The 13,190-nt window shown below is 38.4% G+C and overlaps 1 protein-coding gene across 11 annotated transcripts in view; it reads left to right on the forward strand.

Annotated features, from left to right (window-relative positions):
• The window catches only part of lrp1bb (low density lipoprotein receptor-related protein 1Bb), a 247,003-nt gene that overhangs the window by 77,207 nt on the left and 156,606 nt on the right, over positions 1-13,190 (forward strand). For all 11 annotated transcript variants that reach the window (XM_071493395.1, XM_071493738.1, XM_071493827.1 and 8 more), the window contains one exon: positions 9,844-9,981. In XM_071493395.1, coding sequence (XP_071349496.1) covers positions 9,844-9,981 — 138 coding nt within the window. The remainder of the gene's footprint in view (positions 1-9,843; positions 9,982-13,190) is intronic.

Genomic DNA, 13,190 nt, shown 5'->3' on the forward strand with positions numbered 1-13,190 from the left:
CCCTTTTGCATTCCCTGCTAGTATGAATATTATAAAGGACAGCATCCCAGCTTGTCACCTGAAGAACCAAAGAAAAGAGCATATTTTATAAACTTGACACGCTTGCTGTCATGGAACCAGTGTGACAGTAAAGCACTAAAGTCTACATTATCTCCCTGCTGCTACAGCAGAGAACAAAGCATCACAGTGATATGAGCTTTAACTCAGAGCAAACATGGCGACACATATTTACCACGACACCCAATGAGAATAATAGCCTGTGGCATCACTATGATGAGTGCTGTTCATCTCACAGTTATACAGTAGCCAGGACTTGACTTTCAATGAGCATGAATCAGGGACATTGGCCTTTATTTATTTATTGATAATGAATAATGGGTACTCTAATAGATAGTGAAAGAAATGAGCTAATGCCCTCTCCTCTAGCCACTCTATAAACATGGTCATAGTCCAATGATTATTTCAAGGGAGCTGGGTTAGTGCCAGAGGGTATTTAGAGAAAAATACATGTCCTCCCACTTGCTGTGTGTACAATACTCCAACCATGGACCTCATTAAAGATATATAGTCACATACAGTGAAACATAAATAAAGGCAAAGGTGATGGCTCTTTGCTAGAGATATTATAATTTAATGGAGGAATCCAAAGCCAAGGGACATAAGGGCTCCATTTTTTTAGAAAGACATGTGGTTACTTCACCCTGTCATCCACATATAAAATTTGAAGCATACTCCCTCTGCTGCCTCCATCAGATGTGGCCAAATCTTGACTCTAGTTATAACAAAACTATCAAACAACCAAACCAAGACAGTTCCATTAACAATTATTACAGTAGAAGTACTGTTTGAAAAATATAAAGAGAACCTATTGAGTTCTGTCACTCATTATTCCTTTAGGAAATGATCCATCTTTTTTCCTCATTTGCCGCATCCATTGGCAGCTACTGGTAATATTTAACTACATGCTCTAGGTTTGGTCAGTGATCATAGTTTGTGGTAAAAAAAATATCCTTGGTAGAAGAGGTTGCTCATGGTAATGAACCCAAAGACTATGGTTATCTCTTCACTTTGCAGTTCCCTTGATGCACTAAACAGTGTTTTAACACCAAATGTCAGAAAGACAAAGTTTGTGACTAACTTGTAAATGTATTGGAGTTGGTGTGCAGCAAAACTCAGCTCAGGTTCATCAAGTGACCAGAAACACAATTCTAAATTAATGCTAATGTTGCTGTGTCTACTGGACGCATATTGGGAACTATGTGCAAAAATGTTTGCCAGTTTTATAAGATGACATAATCATAATATAATGTTTAAAATCTGTTAGGCTACCTCCAAGTGGCCAAAAAAGAAGATAAATAATTTCTGCGTTGTTAGAAGAAACCAACATTGAAAGTTGATAAAAGACAGGAAGTGTACAGCAGTGTCTCATGTTAAAGTCACTTTACACTTTGAGTGTAAACCTAGGTAATTTTAGGCATGTAAAAAAATGTTATTATTTTTCTATTGAAGATAATCTAAATAATGTGTTAGATTATCATTTCTTTCTTCAAACAATACTGACCATATGTACATTTAAATGGTTATTGTTTGCTGTAATTCTTCCTCCTGTCCACAAAGATCCCTTCATAAAGCAATTTCATTGTAAGTGATGGGGACAAACTCCATAGTCCTCATTCTGTGCAAACAATGCATTCTCAAGCACAGATGAATGTAAGGAGGCCTCAGCAGTCTGAGCTATACAAATCAAATGGAAGTATTTTTATTATGAAAGCTGCAACATCTTTTAATCAACACTACAAATCTTCCTGCAGGGGATCCTAAGGTAATATTGAATCGAGTTGGGGTGCCTGTTTGAATATTTGTTACACAGAATTTGTCAGAGCCATTAGCACACACCACATGACGTGCATGGATTTGCAATGCAACAAGTCTGTGTGAATTCAACACGACAACATGGTGACATGATAAAAATGAATTCAGTTCAGACAAACCAATACATCAGAATCTTATTGCACCAATAATGACATTACCAGAATTGTGTATTTATTTCCTTGATGAAAGAATGCCAGCATTAAATACAACACTGTGTATTATACTCCTAATGAGATCATTTTCTCAGTGAATATTGGTTTGAGCCTCTCTGACTACAATATACTGTATGTATTATTCATTTGAAGCTGGCCCCAAAACAATTAGATTATAACATTTGCATAATGGTCGGTCACAAAAGTATCTCTATTGACTAATTATATTGGTGTTTTCCAAATAATGATAAATTGGCCTTTTTGCTGTTTTTTGTGTATGGTGTTTGTGAAGTGCTGCTTTAATACCCTGTCCCACGGCTACTCATTCCTCTCTGTGGACTGATGTATTGATTCTTTATTCTACAGCAGAGCCAGGATGTCATGGTTGCCAACATCTGGCTTCATTCCACTGCACAGGGGCAACATTTTTCCTCTTTCAAATAGAGTTGATTGAATACTCATCATAATTTATAGCACATGATAAGATATACAGAGTTCCTCCGCAAGTAGCAGGTAACATTTCAAAGACAAAAGCCTGGGTGTGAATGTGTGTCTCTTACTGGCTCTCATTGGCTATTTGTCATCATGAGTACACAATGTCAAATATTTCTCTGACTGTTAAATCAAGTTATTTACTTGTGATACCAAGTAGCAGTTAGTTACCCTGCCGTCTGGTGCCACACTCCTACACTTTGTACGTCCACCATTCACCCCCACCACCCCCTGGTGATTCTGCTGCTCTTCATAAATGTACCACATCATTCATTTAGAAATTATGTTGCCTGTAAACATAATCCAGCCAGCAATTACATTCCTCATCACCACTTAATTGCTAACACAATTTAGTAACATCTAAATGCAATTTCTAGGTGTCACAGCAGCCACCAAACTGAGTGACTGCAGGAATGAGAGGCAGCGGTCTCTCCCTCCTTTCCTGTTGTAAGCAGTACAGTGTATTTTCAAATATTGGGGATGCCAAAGCATGAGACCACGATAAACTATTATCACAGGACTTTTTCTTTGCTTCAGTTTTTTAACAGTCAGGGCTATAGTATTTAATCATGCCAGCAGTAAACTGTACAATCTAAATGTAATATGATGTGACCTCACATCAGCCATAGTGTTGTAGCGAGACACTTATGAAAAGCTATGTAAGCTGAACACCACCTATAGACATTATACTCTAAGGCATACTGCAGCACAAATGCGCTGCAATCACGTTAAAGGAGGTTTACCATGTAACAACAGATGACGTGTAAGCCTGGGGGCTGGATGGGGGAGGATGGCTGACCTATGCTAAAATATAAGGAATTCAAGTCCAAGGTTGTTTTATTACCAATTTGTGCCTTTTGAGCTGCCTGTCTAGTCTCTGGAAAGCCACATTCAGGAATTAGTTGGCGAGGGTTTGTGAAACATGCAGCTTCTCTGTGAGGAGTGCTGCAGTCAGTGGGCACATGCTACCTACTGATTGTCAGTAAATACCAACTAACTTGTAGGCTGGCTGCTTAAACCTTGATGTTCGGTTTTTCTTTGAGTAAAATACAGATCATGTGACCTTTTTTTGTGTGGGAGCTTTTAAATGATTGGAAGGCATCTCTGACAGAGCCCCCAGCTCTTGTCAGAGATGAGTAACAAAAAGTACTGTGACTAGCTACTGCAGATTTGATCCTTAATGTACAGACAGACCAACCAAGGAGTTTTTTTTTTTTTTTATTAAGCCAAACAGAGGACTGTTCTTGATTGGCCAAGGCAGTTTGACCTTAGTCCAAATCAGCAAGTGGTTCATGTGCTAACGAGCAGGCTGAAGGTGTAAAGCTACTGAAACAAGCAAGAACCGAGGATGACTGTAGCACAGGCCTGTCAGAGCATCACCAAATGCTGGCCATGCATATCCACAAACATGCAAAGGCATACACATTCAGTTCATGCTGTGCCACTGGCTGGTTCCCAGAAGCTCTATGCCAGCCTTTCTAAATGAGTGGAGTAAATTTGTTACAACATCATGTTTTAAATTTAGTGTTTCTCAAACTGTCTGTGAGTGACCCCAAAGCCTTCTAGTGAGTAGTGTAGGTTAATTGCGTTGTTTTCAATCTTCAATTAATGTAAACTAAAATTCAAACATTATTATTTTAATTGTCTGTTTTGCAGTGTTGTTGGACTTACAGCAATGTAACCAACCATTTTTGCAACACTGTCTACTCACGTAGCTTCGCCAGTTTACAGTTTATATTTTACGATTTATGTCAAAAATGATAAGCAGTTATCAGCAGCCTATTAATGATTAAATATGGACATTGGACAAGTTCATGGACTTGAGGCTTAAGACTTGGTCAGTTAAAAAGGAAATTTAATTAAACATCCAACATAATGGACACAAGAGGGAAGTGATAAGTGTTAAGTTTGACAACCAATGTGATCACTACAACTGAGACTGGTAGTGCGTTTGATGACATCTGGCCCGTGTTTGTATGTGTGAGATCATTTTGATGCTACATACATAGCACCACTTGTTGCACAGTGTGTGAGACATAGGGGTTCTCCATAATTAAGTTGTCCATAATTAAAACTCTTTCCCAGGTGACATTCTTCCACGCAGTCTCACCGCAATACTTCTGAAGTCGTAGCCCTAGTGGGATTGAGGATGTTTGGGGAGTTAGGTGGTCTATAAGTTTTATTTTAATGGCCTTGTCTGAAAACGTTTGAGAAACACCGGTCTGTGTAATTAGTTATTCATTGTCCTGTTGATACTGAGAAAGGAGACGAGCTATATACTGTCACTTTCCAAACGCATCTCTATATTTTTGGTGGTGCTGATGCAGTGGTTAGCACTGTCACGACAACAAGGTTCAGGGTTCGAACCCAGGGGTTGGGGGGCCTTTCTGTATTGGTTCCCTCCTGCTTCCTCCCACAATCCAAAGACATGCACATTAGTTTAACTGGCAATTCCAAAGCCCTGCAAGGGACTGGTGAACTGTCCAGGGTGTACCCAACTCTCACCCAATATCAGCTGGGATTGGCTCCAGCTCCCCTCTGACCCTATAAGGGTAAGCAGTATAGCTTGTGTGTGTGTGTATATATATATTATGTATTAAATGTATTGAAAATCAAGCATTTAATCCAGTCATAATATGGCAAATTTGTTTCTTTCATTGTCCGTATAGAAAGTCCTTTGGAGGTTGTGATTTGTGGAAAATATTGTTTAAGTCGGGGTCAGACAATTACAGTACAATGGCGTGTCATTTCAAATGCCAAGGATGTAAAGGTCACAGGAAAATAATTCTTCTAAAGACCCCTTTGTGTTAAGGTCCAACGTGCCCTCTGAAAGACTGCGATGGTAGCAAACTCTTGTTTACTCCATTGCACTTTATCTGTCTGCATTTTAACCACTCACTTTGTTGCCATGCTACTCTTTCCACATACTTCGGATGATACACGTTCATGACAAGTAGGATGATAAGTAGTTCTGTCGCACCTCCAGAGTTTATTCAAGGATTGTTTGCCTTTGTGATCTGAATGCAGTGCTGTGTACAAACAGAACATGTGCACCAAATCAGGCTGAGATATGGGGGAAATGGCTCATCAGCAGTACTGTCACATGGTGTATATAATATCATTACATTCCATCCGTTACTCAAGTCTAGCCAGAAATCACAGTGCCCAGACATCTTATAATCCAAACATCCTCAAGCTTTAAGCATGAGAACAGTAATGACTTCACCACGGACACACAGCATGAGTTCAGTTTCAGTCCTTGATGAGTTAGCTCTCACAAACACACATAGAGGTACACAAGCAGAATACGCCTAACTGAAATATTCATGCTTTTTACACTTCATATTTATTCTTCCACACCAGTGACACAGCTCATGAGCTCAGAGATTCATGTTAACAACTTCCGACAACATCATTACTGTCATGGATTGTTTTTATGAATTGCTCATCTGTGAATTTTGTGAAAGTTAACACTACTGTAGCCACAAGGCATAAGTTAACAATTTTTGTCCAATAAAACAAAAAGTACAATAACTTCTTGTTTGAATATATTGTGTTGAATTTTCAGTTTATGCAAACTTAACTCAAGCTATAATAATCACTGCCTATGTTCATTATGTATTTGACAGACAAAAAATCAAATTGTGTACAGCGCTAAATTTTACTCTGCACTGCTGTGAACGTGAGGGGAAACGTACTGTATTTTCTCTCCTACCAATGCAATGAATTTTTATGACGTATAAGGCAATGTGTCAAAAGACTTGTCATTACCTGCCCACAGGCAAAGTAGCTGCTCCGCAGCACAGTGAAAGAACGATTGAAAGCTATTGCTGTCTCCACTGCTTCTGACATTTTGGCTCGGGTTCAGATTTTACAAAAGATTTTGCACTGTCATCATGCTGTACTCATGCTAATGATTAGATCAACCATATTATTCTTCTTACATAAATCTCTGAAAAATATAGTGCATGCATGTCATTGTAATTGAGCATTCACCATGAAAGCACCTGACACTGTTGTGAAACCATTACAGGAAGTCTACATTGGCGGGTCAGACATACTTTAATCAGGTCAGACATACAGGTCAACTTCAACCATAAATTTCAAAAAATGAAAGTGTTATTTCATAAGGATATGATGAATCCCTCTATATAGGGATTCAGGGAGCCTCCCCTGCTGATAGATTATCTGTTATTTATTTATTTTTTTTCAGAAATTCATTATTCCACACAAACTGGCAGTGGCTCAGATTAACATGATTATCATAATGAACATAGCTGCTGAAATTCCCCCCTAGAAGCCTCTCATTTTACATTAAATAGAGGTATTAGTTTAGTGCAACTGATTCCGTCTCAGTCACTCCTCAAAGACGGCAAATAGCAGCATGATTTTTAATTAACGTGTCCTAAAATCTAAAAGCTTGCTAGTGCCCCCTATAGGCTGCAGTCTTAATGAAACCCACAGTGCAAAAGTGATGAACACAATGACTTGAAATTTGCTACTTTATCTAGAATTACCAGTAGTTGGGCTCAGAATGTGTGGCTTGTCCTGATGGTGTGGCAACACTTCAGTCTGTGGATTGAAAAAGGTTCATCCTCTGGAGAATGTCTACCTGCTTAGCATCAACATGTTAGCGGCATCATCATTACCAGGTTAACAGGCTGACTTTAGCATTTAGCTCAAAGCACTGCTATGTCCAAGAACATCCTCACACAGCCGAATTACATGGGGACATTAGATAATTTTGTGTTTCTATGAGCAGAAAAGCAACCACCCACCCCCCAACTCCCAGCAGTCCAGATCATGTCTGACCTTATGTCTTATCATTCTCTTGCTGGATTTTTATATTATAATTTAAGTATTAAGCTCATAGTACAACTACAAGACAAATATGGAATTGCTTGTGGCAGTGCCAGTAATGAATGTGCAGTATTTAGACTAGATATGGATGTTTCATTTTAATTAATAGTTCTGTTATTGTAAAGTAAGACATTGATAAATATTGATGTGGAACTTAAGTGTTTCCTGATTTGCCTGAGTAAACATATCGCACTATAATTTTCTTTAGCTTACCAGGGGAACATCTGCCTTCCGCTCAAGGTGTTATGATTAAACTGGTATTTGCCCATTTCATCTCTGGACATTATTAATTTATCAAACCATTCGTGGGACTGCACAGTTTTAAATAAAATAATTGGAGATTTATACATCAGGAATTACCGAATGCAACAGGGACCTACCACAGTTTATCTGCTTTTACCTCTTTTACATATTCATCAGTCAGTCAGTCAACCCCTCTTTGTATCTGTGTTTCCATTTACTTTGTGTGCAGTTGTGCATCTAAATTTTGACAGTGACAGTTAGCTTGCTACAGGACATTACATCTAGATCCTACACATCCATATACGTAAATACAAGACATAAAAATTATGCACTCAGTTGCTATAAGTAAATATACATGAATATGACCTTTCAATGCAACACATTAATGTTGTTGTATTGTTTCTGAACATTGCTTATCTCACTGTTCATTACCAGGGGTCTCTAGGGAGATGTAATTACCAGTGGATAGTATAGCTGTCAGAGGATGTGTTACATAAAATAGTGTAGCATGCTGTATATTCAACTATGAGCGATCATCCACCAAAGTACAGTAGTGAGGGAATTGACAGAGGAATTCTGAGTACCTCAGCCGTTGAAAGACCATCTGTGTACTCCTGCATGACGGATTAGAGCCACTGAATATTCATGCACCATCCCTCCCCTTATCACATTAGATTAGAACCCATGTGGTGAGAAAGCAAGGGGAAAGGCTGACAACACTGTTATGTTGTCAGAGACCCTTACAGCTGTGTGTTAAATAGCACATTTGCCAAATGGACATGTGCCATGGTGTGGCACTTAGTTGAATGCTCTGTGACACAATGTCAATTTTCTGCAGTGAATGAAATTTTCCTCAGTATTTTGAAACTTATATCTGTCATACTGTACAGTATAGAAACCATAATGTAGTCATAAGCAGATATAAGTATTTATTAATGTTTAGTATGTGTAAACTATTATGACTTATGAAGACATATTTTATATTGGATGGCAATCTCTGTTTGTGTATATTTACAGGATAATGATGATTTAGAAAGCAAGTTCTGCCTTTTATAATATGCAATTTTGATATCATATATGTATATATGTATCACAAATAGATTTTGTATTTGCTGCTTGAAAGAAGCACAGATATCAAAAAGTCCATCCAAAAACTGATGCTTTACTCACATACTGGAGCTCAGCAGATGAGGCTGCCAGTTTGCTCATGTATGAAATATGAACTCACAGAGACAAGGTCACTTATATTTGACTCACCTAAATGTGGCATAAAATAGTGTGAATCACTGGGGCTTAAAGATATAGCCAAGATATATTCATTAAAGAAGAAGATCTCCTCTCACCCTTTTAAGGCAATAAAATGATTGGGAGGAGAAACTAATATGAGTCATTATTGTGTCAATACAGACACGCCTTCTTGTCCACATATCCCTTCTGTAAATCAGCATAGGATGACAGTCCTCTTTGTAATAGCCACAGTAATTGTGGCATCTCTTACCTTACAAAGTAGAAATGGATGCTGTGAATAAGTAATTACCCAGTCAAGATGGTCCAAGTGTGCTGGGATGTGAATTCTTATGGGTGGGAGAACTTAGGGATTGTTACAGATATCCCATCACGTGGGTGATAAATCTTCCAATTAAGTGTCTGCAACGGCACATTGGTAATTGATACCAATGTAGTTAAGGCGGAGATGTGACACATTTACAGTGGTGGTGCAGTGGTCAGCTGTGTTTTATGTGCTCTTGTGGCTGCCACATGAATGAGGGTCACCTATGTGCCTCATGAATCCTTAAACAGCTGCTCTCTGCTGGCAGGAAGAGTCGGGCAGTTTGTTATCGGACTACACCAGTGCGACTGCAAAGCAGTGTGGTGAACATCTGTTTTGTGTAAAGAACAATGCTGTGAAGTATAAATACATTTGCATTTGCATATGCATAGGTTCTTCCCCATCCTATAAAAGAGGTCATATCAGCACTTTGAGCTGAGGCACTTAGAAATGCTGGAAAATGTGTTTACCTGCAAAAAAAATACAAATGATAATGAAATATGCAATTCTTTTTCACACATGGTCTTTTGGTCTCACAATATAAGTGCTACTCCACATGCTGAAAAATGCACTGTTAGAGCTAATTTAGCTTTGCACTTGACTGATACAGTACATGAATTATTAATGTTGAAATAAAAGTGTCAGATTTTTGACACTCTTGTTTCTCGATTTCAGGTGCACAGGAGGTGGTGATCAGATGTCCTCTGAATCACATACAGTGTATCGGGACAAAAAAATGTATTCATTTCAACAAACTTTGCAATGGGGCTAGAGACTGTGAAGACGGCTATGATGAGGGAGTTCACTGTAGAGGTAAGAGTTAATGATGTTTTCATACCCGGATTCTTTTTGCCTAGGGTTTAGAATACATAAATTAATCAGTATTCTCATTATTATGGTAATTAATTAGATCATTCTCATCTTATTTGGATTATTAAGATTGCAAAATTTATTTTACCCATTACATCTGCATGGAATTTCAAAGATACATAGCTGTGGAAAATGTTTAACTTTTATTTCCTGCTAATGTGCTTTGCACAAGAGGTTCACTTTTACAAACTTCAGTCAAGTAAGTTTAAGCTGAACTGTGGTTTGTTTTCTGTCATTGTAGGAGGGTAAGGTTCATTGTCACTTACACACAGATGAGCACTGTTTGATCTTTCTGGTATTACATCTAAATTCAACCCTTATGCTTTATGAACCTTGGCTTTATGTTTGAAAATGCTAACTCATGATATGGTGGTTTGAGCTGGCACTTTCTAACTTTTGTGGTTAAACTGGTTGCCAAGGTGACTTATCATCCTTCCTGTCAGAGCAGGCACGAGACACAGCAGGACAATAGCACCAGGTGTTGTGTTGTACACAATGTTTTGTTGTTGCTCACATTCTTAGCAACTATAGCAAGCTGCTATGGACACCTGGTTTCTGTGATAAGGCAGCATCTGCCTTGTGATTGCTGTAGTCTTGGCACAATATTAGCCCCAGTCTGGCAGAAACCATGACCTCTTTTGACCTGTAAGACAGTTAAAGTCATGCTGGGCTTTGTCTCTGTGTGAGTGCCAGTTGCATGGAAACGGCAGCCTCTGATTCAAAGCTGTGAAGAGTCCAAAAGCATGTTTGTTAGCATGAAGCAGAAAACTCCAGTGTGTCACTCCCTACACTAATGGTTGATTTGATGATTTTACTTGGTTGACTACCTCTGATGAGTGAATGTTATTAAATCAATATTGATTGAAGTGGACATGGTAACAGTGTACAATATTGCTGTTTTGGTTTAAAAGTTGCCATTGAAGTTAATAGGTCACCTTAAATAGATAGACCTAGGATAAATTGTTTATGCAACTTGTCTTGGTGTTACATAGAGGCCTGGGCTTTATAGAAACTGTGATGTACAGTTTATACATTTGATCCCCTGCTCTGACAACTTCCCAAATCTGCTGAATTTTTTCTGAGCTACACTTCATTAATGTTACCACCTTTAGGTCTGTTCATCCAACTAAACAGCAATGCAGAGTAAGAGGTCTGCAAGTGTGGTTCAAATAGAGACTGCGTTCATGTCATGTCAGGTTTAAAGAAAATGCAAAATGCCACCAGGGAGAAACGCTCAAGTCAGCCCTGGTGAAACACACAGGCCGTTTTTACAGGCTCAGGTAGCTCCTGTTATTTGTCCTATACTTCAAAAGTATGTCAACACAGGCAGAAAAAATGGAACGTAAACCACAGATGCAAGAAGAACAGGACAAAAATCTAAATTATCAGCTGCAGTATCGGCTACAACATTCAAACAAATGGAAATGGTCCAGGAGTTATACAGAAAGAAGTAATACATACATTTTGCCTGTAACATCTTAATTATGCTCTGTTGCTGATCCCCCAAAAGGAAACTGATTAGACATTATTCTAATGTACTGTTGGCACACAGTTGGAATATAACGGCAGTAAGCCTCACCTTGCTGTATCTAACGGGGAGCACAGATGAACCCCTCCACTGGCCATAGTGTCCCAAAGAAAGTAAAAGTTTATTTCATTTATTTTATTTCTTTATTTATTGGAATCCTGCTCTTTTGAATGTTTCCTCTGGTTGAATAAGATGTAATGAATAAATCCACAGGCATAAATGGTCTCTTATTCATCAGCTTAATCTGGATGTACTGCTTTGCATTTTACATTTTTGCTCAAACGTCAGGGTTAGAATATCAGGTATTTTAAAGCCCACAACCACCAAACAGTGAGAGCAACTTTCTGTTGCACTGCAGTATTCACCATTCACATAGAAAGTGGCCTTTTCCGTGCTGTGTTTTCTTTTAGAGCACAAACACTGTAGAGACAACTGAGAGTAAGCTACACTTTGGGCTGTGCTCAATAACTTCTAAAAACGCACAAAGGCTGCAATACTTTACAGGAGCACCATCCAGGAAATGAGATACAACAGATCCTGTGTACCAGGCTGCACTGCAGCTAACAGCGCACTCTTCTCATCTTGGTCAACCAGTTTAAAGATCGTTAAAAACTGCCTAGTAGCACGCATAAAGATATGCAAGAAAAAAAGAAACTTTTGTCAATATTGTCATCCTACACATCATAAATCGGATAGACTCTCTAAAGTTCAACTGTTCAGTTCATTGTCCAGAAACCATAAATACAGTACAGCAGTGTAATTAATTCAGATTTACCAGTGTCATAAACCAGCAAGATGGCAAAACGGTGGCGACTCCCTTCTTTGATGTCTGATTGTCATTCTGTTTCTATTCCCTTCGTTTTTAAGGGTCCACCAATTTAGATTATAACATTTAAAATGCTGATATGTTTGGCCTAGAAGGCCCTGAGGGTTCCCAATGCTAAATGATCTTTTGCTGTCACTAAAATAAGTATTATTGAGTGTCATTCACAAATGTAACTCTACATGTATTGGACTAAAATAAAGGATTTTTAACAATGCTCTTTATATTTAAGGCTGTCATAACTACAGCAGCATCTGCTTTTCCATCTTTGCATCTCCAATGAGTCTCAGTCAGTCCTATTAAATAATCTTGCTAAGACCTTGTATAGACCTGAAAAGGTTTTACTTTTTTAACCACTGATATATCTATGTTGGCTTCATCTTCATTAATTGGCCTTTTACATAAAGGCAGCTGTTTGTCCCACTGTGGGTTCAACACTGTCTTAGCCTTGTGAATTGTAGACATCCTTTTTTCTTGTCTATTTGATGTCATTTCACACATCCCTCATCAATTTATGTGTAACATGACACCTCTGTGTTCTAAAATCCTTTAAAAGACTCTATCTGATGTGTAAGAGCACGTGATCTGAATTCTAACAATCCACCTCGTTATGCTGCACTGCAGTCAGCTGCTTTGAACACTTCCTGCCCTAAAGCAGTAAAAAGATTTATTCTTTCTCAAAGAATAAATTAATCCTGTATAAAACATGAATTTATTTTCTTTCTTTACATTTGTTTTTAGCTCATGTTAATGATAACACATTATGGTGTGTCTGAGTCTGTGCTGTGCCAGCCTTCTGCT

This window comes from Trachinotus anak, unplaced genomic scaffold (assembly GCF_046630095.1).
Source record: "Trachinotus anak isolate AG129_WGS33_773 ecotype Australia unplaced genomic scaffold, CSIRO_AGI_Tana_v1 ptg000001l, whole genome shotgun sequence".
Lineage (NCBI taxonomy): Eukaryota > Metazoa > Chordata > Actinopteri > Carangiformes > Carangidae > Trachinotus > Trachinotus anak.